The following is a 19,046-nucleotide window of genomic DNA, read 5'->3' as shown; positions in this document are numbered from 1 at the left end:
TTTTAGTGAACATTTAGAAATGTGCCACAAACTAAGCTAAGTGATTTATATAGGTAATTTTGTTCATACAACCCTCTGAAGTAGGTACTATTATTATGCCCAGGTTACACATAAAGAAACTGAGTCTTAGAGAGATTTAAATATTTGGCTTAAGATCCCATGGCCAGTACTGGAACCTGAACCCAAGCCTTCCCAACGGCAAAGCATGCCTGTTGTTGTGGCTCTCCACAAGGCCCATGACCTATGCTGGGTCTCCCAGAGTCTGGGTTCATGTTTTTATATTACAAGTCACTCTGATGCCCCTCTGAGTTGGGAAGTATGACTTGCTGAAGGAGAGTGGGACTGAGAGGCCATGAGTGACAGGGAGGTATATGGGTTAGAGGAAACAGCTGTAGCTCCAGATCAATTGTGAGGGCTGAGTTTACTGAACAGAAGTTCCCTCTGAGAGTTATTGTGTGTTCTTGCCTCTTAGCCGTGTGGAATCGCATCATTGAGCCTGTGGCTGCCATGAGAAAAGAGGCCGACATGTTGCGGCTCTTCCCTGAGTACCTGAAAGGCGAGGAGCTATTTGGGCTGACAGTGCACGCTGTGCTGCGCATAGCTGAATCAGTAAGGAGGGGCCGGGGGCTGGGGGCCAGGTGTGCACTGAGGACTTTGGTCCTGCCCCAGAAGTGCTCAGGCTAAGGTGAGCATGACCTGTGCCCACAGCTGCCTGGAGTGGAGAGCTGTCAAAATTATTTATTCCGCTATGGACGCCACCCCCTAATGGAGCTACCACTCATGATAAACCCTACTGGCTGTGCCCGATCAGAGCCTAAAATCCTCACACACTACAAACGGTGAGCTTGTAGGGCTGGGGCCAGGGGAGGTGGGTGTGGGGGTTGGTAGGGACCCTCAGGCCAATTGGGGGTTTGAGGTTACAGATTCGAGTTCCCTTTGTAGAGACTGGGGGTTCACTCTAGGACTCCTGATTAGAGGGTATGCAGGTATTACTAGGGTATCCCTTTCCTCCTTCCCCTCAACCTGCTCAGGTGTCCTAGGTTGACCTGGGGCCTAGGACAGACTTACCTTGGGCATCCTGGGAATGACTGATTCTGGGAGGTTCTGGGTAGACAGTGGTAAAATTTTATGAACTATATGAGGGACCCAGTCACCTCCTTCCTCTGCTGTTTTGCTCCCAGGGGGGCCTGTGATTCTCCCATGAGTGCTAGGGTCACCTTCCCTTTCCCAGGCTGAGTTGGTTTCAAAAGTAAATAATTAGAAATATAATAGAAAAATAATAAAACCTTAAATTTGTATAGCACTTTATACTTTTTTTTTCAAAGCGTTTTCACATCCATTATCTCATTTGATCCTCACAACAACCTTATGAGGTAGGTAGGGCAGGTGGTATGACCCCCATTTTACAGCTGAGAAAACTGAGACCCAGAAAGGTTAAGTGACTAGACAAAGGTCACAGCTGGGACTAGAACCTTACCTGTTGACTTGTGGTTTCCTGTTCCTTCTGTGTACCACAGTAGCCTAACCTTGGTCCCTGGGTAGAGGGAGGCAGAATTTATGGTAGCAGGGCTTTTGTAAAGGCCTTTGGTCATAGTGTGTCAGACTCTACCCTAGTCAGCCCTAATCCTTGATGCTCTATAACAGTGGTTTTCAAACTGTGTGTGTTCCAGAAAGCCCTGGAACACACAAAGAGTGGGCAGAACATGGCCCTCCTTGTGTGTAACTTCCCCCTTCCTCAAATTGAATTCATCCAGAAGAGTTTCATTTTCGTCTAGTTTATATATTGGAGCTCCAATAACATTTTGTTAAGAAAAAAAAAAAGATTTCTACTAAATAAAGAAGTTAAAAACGTTTGAAAACCACTGCTCTGGGATGGGGAAGAATTTGGCTGGTGCCCTAGGGTGGTGAAAAGGCATCCTGCCAGGCAGCAGTCATTCCCCTGCACTGAGCCATCTGCACAGAGCCCAATGTTACATCAGAGAAGGGGACAGGGGAAAGTCTGAAGAAAGGAAAGGATACCACCTTTTGGCTATGAATTCAGAGCCAGTTTTTATGACAAGTCCAGTCTAGTGTGGTAGACACAGCCCCCATTTTCAGGGCTTCCAGTATGTGCAGGAGGTAGGACTCAGATGTTTCAGAAAACCATGAGTTTAAATTCCAGGCCTGGGCTGCTTGGGGAATTCCTCCCAGAGGAGCATGGCCTTGAGTACATTTGACAGAAGGGTGGTAGAAGGCAGGGAGATGGGAGAGCGGGCTCAGTGTAGGGGAATTGGTGCCTCCCTTCCCTCCACTCCCCAACCCCCATCCTGGGCTCTCTGTGCCACTCAGAGTGTTGGAAGGGTCCCCATAGCTAGTTGTTACCTCACCAAAGCCAAGACCCAGATGCCTCCACTCCATTCCCAAGGCAGCACATGCCCCTAACCGGCATGCTGCATATCCTAGGGAGGAGGCAGGTGGTGTGTACTTGGTCTGAGGAAGAGCTGTCTTGTCATGCACTCTATTACCTCCCAGGCCCCACACCCTGAACAGCACCAGCATGTCCAAGGCATATCAGAGCACCTTCACAGGCGAGACTAACACCCCGTACAGCAAGCAGTTTGTGCACTCCAAGTCGTCTCAGTACCGGCGGCTGCGCACTGAGTGGAAGAACAATGTGTATCTGGCTCGCTCCCGCATCCAGGGCTTGGGGCTCTATGCAGCCAAGGATCTAGAAAAGCACACAATGGTTATTGAGTACATTGGCACCATCATTCGCAATGAGGTGGCCAACCGGCGGGAGAAAATCTATGAGGAGCAGGTATGGGCTGACAGAGGGGCCACCGCGGTACATGGCCCACACTCACCCAAGGAGCAAGGGGCAGGATGGGGGCCAGGGGAGGTGGAAAATGGTGGGAGGAGGAGGTGAGAGGCAGGAGAAAGGAAAAATAAGAAATAAGAAATGAAGCCTATTCACTGCTTGAGCCTGCTACCTGATCCCACCACCACACCACGGCCATTCTCTGATGCTCTTGCCCCTTCTGCATCTTTTGCCTTTCTAGAATCGAGGCATCTACATGTTCCGGATAAACAATGAGCATGTGATTGATGCCACGTTGACCGGAGGTCCTGCCAGGTGAGAGGAATTAGGAAGGAGGGGTTTAGGGGTCCCTGAGGGTGATATGCCGGGAGTGAACCAACAAGGATCCAAAATCATTCCAACTCAATCACCTGGCATCCCTGACTGTCCCACTGCCTAGGTACATTAATCATTCCTGTGCCCCTAACTGTGTGGCGGAAGTTGTGACATTTGACAAGGAGGATAAAATCATCATCATCTCCAGCCGGCGAATCCCCAAAGGAGAGGAGGTGAGAGGAAGCATCCTGAGAGACAGAGCAGCTCTCTCTTCTCTACCATTGCCCAGAGCCAAGTTCTACCCTCAAATCAAATCATCTCTGTCCTCTCCACTTCCTCTGGGGGGCTGGTACTAATTCTGCCCTCTTCTCTTAACAGCTGACATATGACTATCAGTTTGACTTTGAGGACGATCAGCACAAGATCCCCTGCCACTGTGGAGCCTGGAATTGTCGGAAATGGATGAACTAAAAAGATTTGAGGCTTATCAGGCAGGGGAGTCCCTCCGCCTCGAACCTCTTCCCTGAAAGGGATGAGGGGGAAGAGAGATAGCGGCCAGAGCCAGGACCCAGGGCTGGGGCTGCCGGCTGACCGGAGCCCCTGGAGCAGGAGGCTGGGGCAGAGGGCCCTAGGCCAAGCCCACCCTGGGCACCAGGGACAACCCTCTTTCCCGCCACCGGCCCCCAGGCTGGCATCTCTGCCCCTAGCTCCAGGAGGGGCCAGACAGAAGCAGCCATTGGGCATCTCAGGTTTGAGGGGGATATGGGCCGGGAACTACCCAGAAGCATCTGGGAGGCAGCAGGGAGGGGGAAGGAGGATGTGTGGCCGGGCCTCACAGCCCTGCTGCTCCCACCGACCTCTCCGGCCCAACTCAAGGCTGCAAAGAGACTTGACTAAGCTTGACAATCCCAAAGGCCGGGTCCCACACCTGGCCCTGCCTGCCGGGTCCTGCCCCCACCCTCACCCCCCATCCCCTTCCTTCTCAATCTGTCTCTGTCTCCCTCTTCTCCTCTGTGTTTCTGTCTCTATGGGTTTTGTTTCCTTGTTTTCCACTCTGACAAATGCAACATGAATGGGAAAGAGGTGCCCAGCTGCCTAGGAGGGCAAGCTGGGCAAGCCGGGCAAGGAGACCCCGCACCCACACCTACCTCATTTAAGTGTTGGATTTTTTGCTGTTTTGAAATGTGAGACCCTCTCCAAGCCCCCTACTGCCCTAACCCTCTCCCCCACCTCACTGCCCTCTTCTGAGTGGGTGGAAGGGGGGTAGGAGGAGGAAGAAAAAACAACAACAAAAAATCCATCTTTGTTTTTAATTCTGGGCATGGGATGGCGGTTGAGGCTAATGATGATGAAGATTGGGGATGACTGGCCCCTAGTTGCTCTAGGACTTCCTTCTCCATCTGGATATGGGGACAGGAGGGATGTGCTAAATCTAGGACCAGGATATCTCCCTCCTGTTTTCCCAACCCCATCATGAGCCTATTTGCCCTCCAGCCCCTGGATGGGGTGGGGGTGGGAGGGTGGTAGGGTGAGGGCTATCCCTGAGTGGCATGCCCATACCCAGTGAGGCAGGGTGTGGCCCGGAGCTCCCACTTTCCCTCAGTCACCAAACTGCTGCTGGTCTGGTGGGAAGGGGTGGTGATGTGGGGGTGGAGAGCTTAGTGTCAGCGCGGGGAGGGTGGGGGGTATTTATCTATTTATACATGGGATTGTACATAGTCTTGTGGGACATGGGGGAGCCGGCTGGAGGTGAGAACCCTCCCCTCTCCCCCCACCCCCGGGGAGAGCAAATGTAAAACTACTAATTTTTGTGCTTTATATATTCTATATAAATATATCTATTTTCTTTTTACAAAACCAGTTTATAAATGGTAGGGGGGAGTGGGGCAGACACATGGAGCTCCCCTTGTGGGGGGGCCCCCTCCATTACCCAACCTACCGCCCTTTTCCTCACCCCCTCCTCCCCACCCCCTGGCTGTGACTGCTGTAAGGTGGGGGTATAGAGGCTGGGCGATTCCCACCCCTGTTGTATAGTTGGACTATGTTGTAACGCACAAAAGTGAGCTGGCCCCAGGGGGAGCCAGAGGGTGTGGGTTCCCTGCCTCCCTTCCCTTCCCCTTTCTGCCCAAGCTTGTGCTGCAGTTGAACCTCTTCCTGGGATAGGGGTAGATCGGGGGTGGGTGAGGCCCCAGACCCCTGTGTGGTAGGGAGCCATGAGGATGAAGATGAAGCTTATATGCAGTTCTCTCCTAGGGGCTGTGGGCAAAGGGCATTTTGTAATTAATATTTTCAAGAATCAAATGTCTGGAGTGTAAGGATGGGCTTGGTTTGTGGTGGATGGGTGGGCCTGCTGGAGGGGGAGCACGGTCGCTGTTGTGATTTTAGGTTTGTTTTTTGTTTTGTTTTTGAATTTGGGGGGTTGTGGATTGATGGGGGTAGGGAGATTTTCTTTTTTTTTTTAAGCTGCTTCCTCAACTGTTTCAAGCTGCAAATGTTTAAGAGAATGACATCCCTCCACCATCACAGAAACCACTGTAATTAAATCAGACAGTGGGGAGACTGGGCTACTGTCCCCAAAGCCATTGGATGTTCCTTTTCCAAGAGCAAAAGGTCTAGGCTACAGGGAGGGGGAGATTGGCTCCTGTAAGTCAGGCTCTGGTTGGGGCCTGGGCCCTGGGATTGGGAAAAGGGGAGGGGGCAGGCTTTGTAAGCATATGCTAGGTATCCAATAGTCCTGTAGAATTTAGTGAAGAAATCTTATACACTTTTTAATTTTTATATAAACTAACTCAGACCCAAGCTACAAGGTTGGAATTTTGGTTGTTGGTTTTTTTTTAAGTACCCCGCCTGTATAATTGCATCAGAATTCCCTCCTCCCCCCTCCCCCCGTGTTTGTATTTTGGGTTGGTTTACACTTGCACATATTCAATTTTCAGTTTTTCCCCTTTACAGTCTTCTCCCCTCACCTCCAGGACCCTCCCCCTTTTTAAAAAATAAATCGCTGACAAGTGTGAATCCCGTGAAGACTTTATTTTGTGTCGTGTGTATCCTGTACAGCAAGGTTGGTCCTTCGTAACAGCGGATGAAATGATTCCCCTTTTTAAAGCGCCCTGTCCCCCACCGCCCCCAGCGCCCCGGTCCTCGGCATGTTTTGTATCAGCGATCATTCTGAACTGTACATAATTTATGTTGCAAGAGGCAAAGGGCAAGTTTTGGATTTTGCTTCTTCCAAGTTTGTTTTTAAACGACAAATAAAAAAAGAACATTTTAAATAACAAGCGGCTCCGTCCTGTGACCCTCGCCGTCAGCCGACATGTGAGGTCAGAGACGATCGGGGTAAGGGCGGTTACCAAGCCAGGCTGCGCCGGAAAAGCGAACTCCGCGCCTTCCGCCCTTGGCCGGCGCCTGTACTGACGTAGGGCGGAAGTGGCGTCGCGGTACCGGACGTGGGGCAGGACCTCTCCACCCTTTCCAGGCGAACTTCCTAAAGCGAACGCACACTTCGGGCGCCTCCTGCAATGGAGACGGTCAGGAGGGCAGGAGGGCAGGAGGGAGGGAGGGCGGCGGGGGTTGCAGTGGAGCCCAAGACCCCCGTTAGGGACCTGGGAGTCCTGGGCAGGGGCGGGCGCTGGTGCCCAGTAAAAGAAGTTGGGTGTCTGTCCTGTCCGTGACCCTGCCCCTCTGCGTGCGCATCTCCTGGGATTGGGCCGCTCTGTGCTTGCCTTCCGACCGATGGACTGTCAGCCCTAGCGGGAAGTGAGAAGTGGAACCTAGCTCCCTTCTTGGGTCCCGCGCACACCCTGGCGCTCTCGGGACGCCTTGAGTCTTAGCACCTCGGACCCCTCAGAGGTTGTGCTTTGGCTTTCCTGGGAGAGGCAGGGGGGTTCCGAGGGACCCCCACTTGCAGGTATGACCTGGCCCAGGTTGTCTTAAGTGTGATCCCTGCAATCTCTGGCAGGAAAGACTTCTGAAAGACTTATTGCCTCAAGGTGTCCAGCGAGGTCATAATTTCTTAATAAGACTGAAAAGCGGGGCTTCCCTGAAGGAGGGATTGTTCGGTAGTAGAGGCCACTGTGTCCCTGGGCAAGTTTTAGGTCATGCCCTGCTCTGCGATTCTAAGCAGGCATGTTGGCATAATTCATTTTTGGCGAGCAGGCACTGACCATTGTGGCAGGTCTTTGTCATCCTTCCTGAGATGCTGCCAACTGCCTGCTATATGGACCCACCCTCATTCTCAGGAGCCTTTTCCAGCACTCAGAAACCCTTCCCATTCACTTCCCTCTCCAAGAGCTTTTAACCATATATCTTGTCTCAGGTAGACAAAATCTCCCTATGTTGGTTTTTATCTGCTACTGTAGTGGTGTGCAGGCTGCAGGTTCACCTTTCTTTGGGTCAGTTACCTGCCCAGAGTAATTATTTTACCTTATCTTTTCTCTCCCTGTAGAGAGGTCACGTCCCTCAGGTTATGAAGAAGAAAATAAACCGAAGTAGTAACCAGGCAAAGGAGTCAGTTCTTACAGATTAAGAGAATTTTGAGCAAGAATAAAATGTCTGATTCCATAAATTCAAAATGACATACCAGTTTTTACTTATAAATGTATCATGGTTTACAAAGTATTTTAATATAGATTTTCTAATTTAACCCTCATAGTTTGTGTACTGAATTAGGTTCTTGGGATAGAAATTGTTTTAAAAAGAAGAAAAAAGAAAACCCCTGCTTTGAAAATGAGACATACATGCCCTGGTCAGTGCATCTCAGTTGGAGCATTGTCCCGTACACCAAAGGGTTGAGGGTTTGATTCCCAGTCAGGGATCAGTCCCCAGTCAGGGTATGTTTGGGAGGCAACCAGTCTATGTTTCTCACATCAATGTTTTTCTCTCGCTCCCTTCTTTTCTCTCTAAAATCAATAAATATATATTTTTAAAGAAAAGATAATGCTCACCCTAACTGGAGTAAGGGGAGTAAGGGTGAGGACAAGCCAGTGACAGCTGTTACTTAAAGTAGGCTATTACAAATGCTATCATCAAGATGCAAACAAAGGTCTGTGGAAGCACAGGGGAGGGAGAAGTTACTGTGAACCTGAGGCAGGGCATTGTAGGCTGAGAAAACAGTGTGAGCAAGAGCACAGAAATTTGGGCAGGTAGCGATTAATTGGGGATGAACCAGTGGCTTAATGTTGCTGGAGTTTTGGGTTTTGGTCACAGTGGGGGAAAAGACTGGGAAAGTAGGCTGAGGTCAGGTTGAAGGTATTGCATACCTCACTAAGTTTGATCTGTGTTTTGTAATAAGGGAACCCATGAAGATTTATGAGCAAGGCAGTGAGTGTTCTTCAAGAATGTTCTTACCAGCTTTCTGTAACTGGATGGATCTACTTCAGAAAGTAGTGAGTTCCTGGTTCTCTCAAACCTGAGATGCTTGGCAAAAGAACTTGGTGACAGCATGAAAGAAGAATTAAAGAGACAGATTTAGGGCAGGGAGACCAGTTTAGAGAATGTTTCAGAAGTGAAAGGTAAAAGCCTAAGTTAAAGCTGTGAAAGTATAAAGGAGAGAGATGGATTTGAGACATTTCTGACATATCAGCTTAGCAGATAGATGTTATGGACAAGTTTAGGTCATGCCCTGCTCTGTAATTCTAAGTAGACATGTTAGCACAGCTCATTCTTGGAAGAATCAAGATCACAGTTCTTCAGCACCTAGAAGAGCAGTGCCAAAAATAAAGATGGGAACCACAGAAGGATAATAGGATTAGAGGGACAGATGCTCTTCTGTTTTGTATTGAAATATTTGAGGAGTCTGTAACATCTGTGGTTGTACAGAAACAATTGGAAATGTGGATCAGGAGTTTGAAAACAATTGTCTGGGTCAGATCTAGTCTATGTACTAATAATTTGTATTTATGTAGTATAGTGGTACTTTCTCAGGTCTCCTGTGTTATTGAAAGTAGAGGGGAGCCCTGGCCAGGTGGCTTGGTTGGTTGGAGCGTTGTCCTATACACCAAAAGGTTGTGGTTAGATCCCTGGTTGGGGCATGTATGGGAGGCAACTGATCAATGTTTCTCTCTCACATCAATGTTTCTTTCTCTCTCCTTCCCTCCCTCCCTCTCTCCGTCCTTCTCTTCCTTTCTTTCCCTCTCTCTTTCTCTCTCTAAAAAACCACTAAACATACCCTTGGGTGAGGAATAAATAAAAAAATAAATAAACAAACAAACTAGAGGGGAATGGACATAAATACCTGCACTCCTGTGTGGAGAAATAGGTCAGAAAAATAAAGTCATATTCAATTGTGTCTGACTCTTCTGTAGGTATCTATCACTATTTAGCAGGATGTCTTTTTTTTTTCTCTCTGTAACTTAATCTTAAGTCTGTTTATATCAGTGTACATCATTATCATTGTCAATTTGAAAGTTAAAAAACAAAACAATATGCAAACCCCATCTTAGATGGTATGAAGGATACCAAGAAGTGTAAGATAAATTCCAGGAATTTAGAATCTATTGGGATAGATAAAGAGCAAATTAACTATAGTACAGTGCAGTATGTACTTGTTATATGGTGGATACAATGTTTAGTAGCTGTGTCTGTATCTTTGTATATAGATTTTTGTGAGACTGTTATATACCATGTGTGTATCTTTACTGCTGAGCAGTCAGCCCTCTCTTCCACTTATAAGTGATGAGGCTGCTGTTCTGATAGCCTTGCCAAAATGCCATGCCAAGTTGATGGTCTTACACAGCCCAGAGGGGGAGATTATCTCCCTTCCCCGTGGAACCATTGGGGCAGGGAAGTTTAGGGCTGTCCTGACAACTTGACCCTGCTTACCAGTCAGCCTCCCAGGTTCAAGCCAAGGCCTTTAACTTCATATTACTACAGCAGCTCTGAAGGTGAAGTATGCCTTTAAGTTAGTTTGGGGATATTACCCAAAGCAAACAGAGCTAAACTGTTAATTCCAATGGATGAAAATTATAACCCCTCCTGGGTTCCTAGATAACAATGAAATTTCCAAATGGTCCCAATTGAGGAAGCATAGAGATGGTTCTGAAGGTTTCTGTGTATTCAAAGCCCTCTCTAATCTCAGGCTGTCATGGACAAGGAGACTTGGAAAACCAGCCTCCTCCAGGCTGTGGCAGCCTTCCACTCACAAGGGTGCTGAGAGACTCAGGCTCCCTATTTCAGAACACTTATGCTGCTCAGCCATCCTTTAGTCATTCAGGCTTTGACTGTGACAGTCAGCTATTTGGATCCTCCCCAAATTGGCCCTCTTGATGGTAATATGTGTGCCTGTGATTCCAGTGCCTCCAGTTATGCTTAGTGAGTGTTTGGGGGAAAGCAGTGTTGTCTCTGGCTTCTGTGATTTTATAAAGTAAACCAGTGAGAATCTTTTGGGGCCAGCCTCAGGCTCAGATTCTCTCATCTCAGCTTTTAAGACCTAATGTTTCATTGGGCATGATAGTATATAAGGACATGAGCTTTGGAACCACACAGATCTGTGTCCAAGTCCCTATCCCCCCCCCCATCAGCCATGTGACCTTGAGCAAGTTGCTTAATGTTTTTAGAACTTTAGTTTCCTAATGTGTGAAAATGAGGCTCATAATAATATTTACGTCAGGGTTGTTATGAAATTACGTGAGATAGTGTAGCACTTTAAAGGAAGTTGTCAGTTCACCAGCCCTTCTCCAAATGCTAGACTAAAAAGGAGAGAGCCTAGGATAGGCTAAGTCTTTGTTTCTCTTTTCTCTCCAGGTCACATATTTGGATAGCTCCCCAGCTGTGGAAGATGAGCATCCTCAAGGTAAGTGTACTGAAGAAAGGAAACTGGGTATGAAAGCAATAGCCCTACCCTAACTTCAGCAATTACTTTTTGAACTTCTCCCAGGGTCCCCTCTGGAAAAAGCAAAGCTAGGCCAGACAATATACGAAACCACACAAACTAGGAACAATAATTTGGCTAGGTCACCCAGGAATAAATCTTGGGCAGGGTAGGAATGATTGATATCTTCAATATTTAAACTGCCTGAGAGAAACTTCTGAGGTACGGAGAAACTTCCACAGGCAACTAGGCTGGCTAACCAGGACTTAGAAGTCCCTGGTATTTTATGAGTAGTACAGATGTAATGTCACTGGCATTTTACCATCCAGCAAGCTCACTAAAGCCACTAAGTCTACACAAGAAGCTATAGAAAGGCCTTGAAGGCCCTTAGAACTAATCTAGAAATAGAGGTACTAAACTCTAAAATCCAGGCAATTCCAGCACCTGCCCAAATATCTGTTTAGAATGAATTGGTCCAATTCTAGGTCATCTAGAAAGAGGCAGAACTTACAGGAAGCTCTGGTAAAGGATATTGCCTAGGAATACACTTAAGTCTTTTAAGGACATGTTCATGGCATTAAGAATACACACCTTCTCAGAGGATTGAAATATGGGCCGAGATCCTAGGGCATATTAAGGGTATATGAGTTCTCTGTTTTTAATTAGTTGGTATCCAAAAAAGTTATTATAGTGTTGTTTTGAATTATCTGGATGGCTCTTCATAATTGAGTACTGCCACATGGTATCAGTACCTGTTTTGTTTCTGGGTACATCTGACTTAACAGCAAGGCACGTGTCAAAAACTCATATTGTCTACATGGACCAAGCAGTGAATAGTGCTATGACTACAACAACCAGGAGATCTTGTTGCATCTAAAAGGAGACAGCAACTATCCAGGTCTGGTCAATTGTTACTATTCTAGAATTCAAGACCTAGTTTTCTCAGATCTTCTGGTTTTGAAAAGAAACTAAGAATTTGGATTTATATGTAAACTTCCAGATTTTTTGAATTTGGCAACTGATATATTTTTAAAACACTGGGAAAGCCAAATCAAATATGTTTGTAAACTTGTGGCCTAAAATAATGGTATTTAACTTTCAGTGTAGTGTGTCTTAAACTGATGTCAAAAGACATGTTCTTAGCAGTCTGGGTTTTCAAATTTGAAAAACAATGGTGAGCTTCTAGTTAAAGATGATGGATTGAATATATGCATCTACTTTCATTCCTTCACAAAAAGCCTCTAAAACAACCATAAAGAAATTTTCTTAAAAGTGCAAACCCACCAAAATAGGAAGAACAAGTAAGGAGGCAATGACAATGAGTTTTTGGAAACTGAGAAGCAGACAGATAAATGACTACAGTGGTAAATGACAGCAGACATGGAAAAACTGAATTATAAATTAGCAGTGGGAAAGCCAAGAAGCACTGAAGGCCTGAGAAGCAATCAGATCCCAAGACTCCTTCACTGAGTGCAGCTGGGAAACTCCCCTTTCCAGCTTTGGCAAAGACTGGATGTCTGGAGAGAGGATTAGGCCCAATTGAGGACTGAGGTATTATACTAAACACAGGAGCATGAAGTGAACTATACTCAATGCTGAGACCCCCCAGTTCTTTGTCCTCTTCCAGTTTCCAGAATGCTGACAGAAAAGACTTCACCCTCCAAGCATGGCCTTGAATGAGTAATCCTTCTCTCCAGAAAAGCCCCAGGAATGTAGGTGTGAAGTGTTCCCCATTTAAATTGGCTCACAATCAGTAAGGCTCATTTACACACTTTGAGCTTCCAATCAGCTTTAAAGATTCCACTCTTAAAATATGATTTGACTCCTCCTTTGAACCAAGGATTATCAGACATCTAAATAAAGCATCTAATTTTTTTTTTTTAAAGGTGATCTAGCCCTAGCCACGTGCCTCATGGCTGGAGCATTGTCCCCTGTACCGAAAGTCTGTGGGTTCGGTTCCCAGTTAGGACACATACCTAGGTTGTGGGTTCAATCCCCAGTCAGTCGGGGCACATACAGGAGGCAACCAATAGGTGTTTCTCTGACATCGAGGTTTCTGTTTCTCTCTCCTTTCCTCGCTCTAAAATCAGTGAAAAGCCCTGGCTGGTGTGGTTCAGTGGATTGAGTGCTGGCCTGAGAACTGAAAAGTCACTGGTTTGATTCCCAGTCAGGGCACATTCCTGGGTTGCAGTCCAGGTCCCCAGTTGGGGGCGTGCAAGAGCCAACCAGTCGACCGATGTATCTCTCACAAATCGATGTTTCTCTCCCTTTCTTTCTCCCTCCCTTCCCCTCTCTAAATAATAAATAAATAAAATATTAAATTTAAAAAATACATATCCTCAGGTGAGTATTTTAAAAGAAAAAGCCCTGCCAGTGTGGCTCTGTTGGTTGGGCATCATTCTACAAAACGAAAGGCTACCAGTTCTATTCCTGGTTAGGTGACATGCCTAGGTTGTGGTTCCATCCCCAGTCAGAGCGCATGCAAGAGGCAACTGTTTGATGTGGCTCTCTCACACTGATGATTCTTAGTCTTTTTCTCCCTCCTTTCCCCTCTCTCTAGAATCAATAAGAGAAAAAAAAATTTCTTTTCAGGTGATCCAAACTGCCCCACCCCCATGAAAAGAAACAGAAAGTGACAGGGAAAAAGACAATGCATAAAGAAGAAAGCTTTAAAATTAACAATACATACTCAAAGAATATATTAACACCATGAAACAAGTACAAGTTACAATATTTAAACTTTCAGAAAACAAAAAGGAGCTCTTGGACATTAAAAATATAATAGCAAAAAACTTTAAAACTAGGCGGTTTGGAAATCAAGTTGAGGAAATCTACGAGAAGTAGAATTAAAAATCAAAGAAGTAGAAAACGAGAGAAAAGAGATTCTAAAAACAATAAAAACTTACCAAGAAAAAGCCCAAAAATAAAACCTTAGAGGGTCAGTCTAGGATGTCTAATATCTAAATAAAAGTTACAGAAAGAGAAAAACGGCAACACAGGGCAAAGGAAATGATCAAGGAAATAATTCAAGAACACTTCCTGAAACTTAAGGACATTAATTTTGATATTGATAGGAATCATTGAATATTCAAAATGGATGGAATTGACCCACCCAAAGCATAATCACCATGAGATTTCAAAACACTGGAAGCAAAGAGAAGATCCTGAGTTTCCAGAGCAGAAAAAGCAAGTCACAAAGAATCAGAATTTCCTTGGACTTTCAATGCAGTAGAAGCTAGAAGGCATTGGAACAGTGTCTTCAACATCCTGCAGGAAAAGAAATCCTAACCTAGAATTTATCCCTTCAAATTCTAAATCAAAGATGAGTGTAGAATAAAGATATCTGTAGGCTACAAGGTGTCAAAAAATTTCTCAGGAAGCTACTGGAAGATGTGCTCCACCAAAACAAGGGAGTAGTCAAATGAAAACATGGGATACAGGACACAGAGAGAGCCAATACAGGAGAGTCATGAAAGGCGTCCCCTTGATGGTGATGAAGGAAGATCTCAGGATGACAACAATGACCAGATCTGAGCAAGTTTGAAGGCTCTAGAGAGACTTCTTTGTGTAGTTTAAAGTAATAGACTACCTCATGCTTCTGAACTTCTTAAGAGGAGATTTAAAGAATTGGTGAAGAGTTTGGGGGTTGCATTAGTTATAAATACTATAAATAGAAAATTAAGCAAATGAAGGGACAAGACAATTATTAGCTCCAGGGAAAATTAAGTTGTGAAAGAAAGAAAAAAATCAATTTACTTTTTGGGTTAGCTCTGGATAATGAATATTTAGTCAAAATTATTTAAATATTGATGTAGCCAACATTATATTTTAACTTGGGAAAATGGGTGGGGAGGAGCAGGTTGTATGTCTTTGTGATGAGGTTCTGGTAGAAAAGTGAACAAAACATTCTCATCTTCCTTAGATGATGATAGATAATTCCCAAAACTGGAAAAAATCAAAAAGAAGCAAAAATGTACAAAAATAATCATCTAAAAGAGGTCTCATCTCTGGGTGTGGGTATTATAGAGAAGTCAGTCCCAGTGATGGCAGTTTTTCCTGACAAAATTTGTAGAATGATTTGACTTTAGTAAAAAATTGAAAATTACCGGCAAACAACAGGAATAGAATTTAAGTGCATGAACTTAGGAATCAGGTAGATCTTTGTTTAAGTCTTGTCACTTTACTTACTAATGGTGTGAACTTGCAATTTATTTAACTGTTTCCACCTTTTTCTTCTGAAAAATGAGGACAATATTTGCCTTACAGATTCGTTGTAAGGATTAAATTATGTAGTATTTTTAAGTACAAATAGCATAGTAAGGCGCATATTTGGGCTGTTATTTGGGGGGTTGTTTCTCTAGTTTAGAGCAAGCAATTAAGTTCAGAAGATTGGAAAGGTAAACACAGCCAGGGCCTCCCATTTGTCTGGAATAGGTGGGATGATTTCTTGTTTGCAGGGTCATCCCAAGATGGACTCTCTGTGTGTTTTTAGCCAGGTTGATTGAGCTCTGGGCTCCAACTTCATGTTGATGTGAAATGGCCCAACTTGGACCATGACTTTCTCATCTGCGGATCTTAGAAGGAGAATTTTAAGAAGCTTACTTGAATTTTAAGATGCTTAATTACAGCTTAATTGAGAAAAGATAAGTAAAAATGTGCTAAATATATGACAGGAAAAACTTGAGTTAAAGATGAGAAAAAAATTTTTAGACTAAAACAGGTTAATCAATGATATTATAGACTTTCTGTTTAATCAGCCATCTTTTGACTAAAGAACTAACAGATATAGTCTTACCTGGAAATGGAAGTTAGATAAAATGATTCCTAGGGGGTTTATTCCTAATGGAACAGCAGGAACAAAACAGATAAAATAGAGAGCATTATAAAAAGTCATGCTCTAAATATTTGAGCTACTACAACACCTGTTGTATTTTCTGCTTTTTTTGATTGTGAGTTTTGCTTGGAAGAAAGCTATTAACTATCCCACCCTATGCAGAGACCCCAGAATCCAACAATAGCGTGTATACTTCCTTCATGAAGTCTCATCGCTGCTATGACCTGATTCCCACAAGCTCCAAATTGGTTGTGTTTGATACTTCCCTGCAGGTGGGTGAAATCCTTTTTCCTTCCCTCTTCCTTAGAGCCTCTAGTTCAATACCTCTTATCCTATCTCATCCCAAGGGTAATATCCTCATCCTTCCAAAGGGTTAGTCTCATGTTTTCCCTAGCATACCCAACCTTGTTCTTTTGAAGTCCTGCCCATGAATTTCCCTTTGTGAATATAACTCTTTTGGCTACAGGTGAAAAAAGCTTTCTTTGCTTTGGTGACGAATGGCGTACGAGCTGCCCCTTTGTGGGATAGCAAGAAGCAAAGTTTTGTGGGTAAGCAAAGTTTCTGGAACACAGCATTATTGGCACCTTGCGCTCAGCACAGAGAAAAGCTTTGAGCGGTGCTGAAAACTCTTGTCTTGGCCTCTAGGCATGCTGACCATCACTGATTTCATCAATATCCTGCATCGCTACTATAAGTCAGCCTTGGTAAGGAACCTTAGCCTCATGACCAAAACCACTTTCCCTGCTCAGAGCCCCTCGTTCTCATTTCCTTGCTTCCAAGCAAACTTCAAGGGATTTATTATGAAGCAGGGAGATTAAGTCTCAAGTTCTCTTGCTTCTGCTTCCAGGTCCAGATCTATGAGCTGGAAGAACACAAGATAGAAACTTGGAGAGGTATGCAGAGAATTAGGGGATGTGAAAGGATAAAGGGATGGAGAGTTTCCTGGGAAATAGTTCTCCATGGTGGTATTTTGTAAACCTCCTTTTCCCTTCAGAGGTGTACCTGCAGGACTCCTTTAAACCACTTGTCTGCATTTCTCCGAATGCCAGGTGAGTCCCAGCTACCCAAGTATCCGGAAGACAAAGAGCCTTGCCATCAGCATAGCTAAAGTGCTAGACACTCAAAGATCCAGGGGCAGAAAAGAGAAAAGACACTCCTCCCAAACAGATGCAAGCATGCTCACTCCCCTCCCCTCCCCCAACCACCAGTTTTCCATTTATAAACACACTCTAAGGAGCTATTTAACCACCCTTATTCCCAGCACCGTGGAATTTATCATTGTCCCCAACCTTCCCACAGCTTGTTTGATGCTGTCTCTTCATTAATTCGAAACAAGATTCACAGGCTGCCAGTTATTGACCCAGAATCAGGCAACACCTTGTACATCCTCACCCATAAGCGCATTCTCAAGTTCCTCAAACTGTTTGTAAGTGCTCCTCAGCCCAATTTTTACTACTTATATACTTCGTTGGAAGGGTATCCAAAGGTGGCATGAAGAGCCTTGAAAATCAAGGTGATGGTTCCTTTCTCAGATCACTGAGTTCCCCAAGCCAGAGTTCATGTCTAAGTCTCTGGAAGAGCTACAGATTGGCACTTATGCCAACATTGCAGTGGTCCGCACTACCACCCCTGTCTACGTGGCTCTGGGCATCTTTGTACAGCACCGAGTCTCAGCCCTGCCTGTGGTGGACGAAAAAGGTGAGCGATTGGTCAGACAGAGAGGAAGGGCTCCAGGGAAATCTGGGTGGCTCTGGGAAAATCTTCCCCTCAGCTCAGCCAGGAGGGCGATTCTATGGGCAGGGGGAGTCTTGGATACCAGATTCCTCTTGCTGAGCTGCTTCTGTCCCCCTAGGGCGTGTCGTGGACATCTACTCCAAGTTTGATGTTATCGTGAGTGATTGTGGAGGGGCTGGGAGGTAGGAAAAGGGGTGGCATGTTGAATGCGGAGAGGGAAACGAAGAAAGTTTCTTCTGGGACCTCAGGGTTTTAAGAAGCTTCCAAGCTTTCGAGTCCTATTTGAAAAAAAATTGAATGAGCTGGGTGTGGCTTGTGGACGTAACTGACAACTGCCCTAAATTCCTCTGGGGTTAGGTGGGTGCAGGATTTGGGGGCTGGCTCCCATGCTTCTCTGCAAGCACCTTCCCCTCTCTCCACAGAATCTGGCAGCAGAAAAGACCTACAACAACCTAGATGTGTCTGTCACCAAAGCCCTGCAACATCGGTCCCATTACTTTGAGGGTGTCCTCAAGTGCTACCTGCATGAAACTCTGGAGACCATCATCAACAGGCTGGTGGAAGCAGAGGTAGAGGGGCCGGTGACCCAAAGGGAGCTGGGGGGAGCAGCCTTGAGAATGGGAGTTCGGCAAGGAGGGTGGGGCTTGAAGGCTCCCCCTGAAGCTGGCCCTGAACATCCCTTTCTCCCTTGTTGCTCTCCACAGGTTCACCGACTTGTAGTGGTGGATGAGAATGATGTGGTCAAGGGAATTGTATCACTGTCAGACATCCTGCAGGCCCTGGTGCTCAGAGGCGGAGAAAAGCCCTAAACTAGGGGAAGTGGTCAGGCGGCACCAGGGGTTATGCCCCCTCACTGCCTGCACAAAGCTCTGGGAACCACAGATGAAACCTTGAGAGAACTGTGACTGTTCCCTGCCCAGGAGAGCCCTAACCTTCTACCTGGGATCCAGGGAAGGTGTGGGGGAAGGAAGGAGAAGGGATTTTTAGCTGTCCCATCCTCACACATACACTTGAGGAAAACTTTCAGCCTAGCCCATCCTAGCCCCTGTCCTCTTAGACAGACCCCTTGTTCTGGGTGAACTATGGGCTCTGTGCCCCTGGGACAAATTCTGATCTCTGAGAGATCTCAGACCTCACCCAGCTTTTGCCTCTCTCTCTGCCCGGCTCCCTCCGCCCTAAAATAATAGCACAACTCTTCGTAAAAGTATTTTTATTCACTCTGTTTCATGCTGTATGGAGGAGGCTGAGTCCATTCAGTGACATTTCTTCCCATAATGGAAATGGGGAGGACTGTGGGGAGGAAGGCCTTTAAGTTCCTGTGCTATATTCATATGAAGGGAGGTGGGGTTAGGTGGAGGAGGATGGTAGAGTGGTTAGCTGAAGTTATTGTTTTTCATGCAAACCTAATTAAAATGTCAGGAACTTATTCATGGAATTGCAGTGTTTGCTTTTTTATAGTTGATAGACACTACTGCTCCAACCTTTCTATTTCATATGGCTTCTTCAACTCAACAACAGTAATAGCACACTTTATAGAAAACTGTCAATCACCGTTCTCA

The 19,046-nt window shown here is 45.6% G+C and overlaps 2 protein-coding genes across 2 annotated transcripts in view; both read left to right on the top strand.

Annotated features, from left to right (window-relative positions):
• KMT2D (lysine methyltransferase 2D) overlaps window positions 1-4,412 on the top strand; it is a 39,140-nt gene extending 34,728 nt beyond the window's left edge. The window contains exons 50-55 of the mRNA XM_090273104.1: window positions 473-609; window positions 709-839; window positions 2,512-2,797; window positions 3,039-3,112; window positions 3,237-3,345; window positions 3,491-4,412. Of these exons, the coding sequence (XP_090129230.1) occupies window positions 473-609; window positions 709-839; window positions 2,512-2,797; window positions 3,039-3,112; window positions 3,237-3,345; window positions 3,491-3,583 (830 nt within the window). The 3' untranslated portion in view covers window positions 3,584-4,412. The remainder of the gene's footprint in view (window positions 1-472; window positions 610-708; window positions 840-2,511; window positions 2,798-3,038; window positions 3,113-3,236; window positions 3,346-3,490) is intronic.
• A 2,126-nt stretch (window positions 4,413-6,538) lies between these two features.
• On the top strand, window positions 6,539-18,922 carry PRKAG1 (protein kinase AMP-activated non-catalytic subunit gamma 1). The gene is made up of 12 exons (XM_090273099.1): window positions 6,539-6,639; window positions 10,853-10,901; window positions 15,916-16,025; window positions 16,220-16,301; window positions 16,399-16,457; window positions 16,601-16,646; window positions 16,748-16,802; window positions 17,053-17,179; window positions 17,286-17,451; window positions 17,606-17,643; window positions 17,910-18,056; window positions 18,192-18,922. Exons 1-12 carry the CDS (start codon window positions 6,631-6,633, stop codon window positions 18,294-18,296), a joined length of 993 nt encoding a protein of 330 aa, XP_090129225.1. The 5' UTR covers window positions 6,539-6,630; the 3' UTR covers window positions 18,297-18,922.
• The last annotated feature ends 124 nt before the right edge of the window (window positions 18,923-19,046 follow it).

Source organism: Furipterus horrens, unplaced genomic scaffold (genome assembly GCF_987537825.1).
Source record: "Furipterus horrens unplaced genomic scaffold, mFurHor1.1.pri manual_scaffold_4, whole genome shotgun sequence".
Taxonomy (NCBI): domain Eukaryota; kingdom Metazoa; phylum Chordata; class Mammalia; order Chiroptera; family Furipteridae; genus Furipterus; species Furipterus horrens.
Note: the sequence above shows the minus strand (reverse complement) of the source record. Positions and strands in the feature narration are given on the sequence as shown.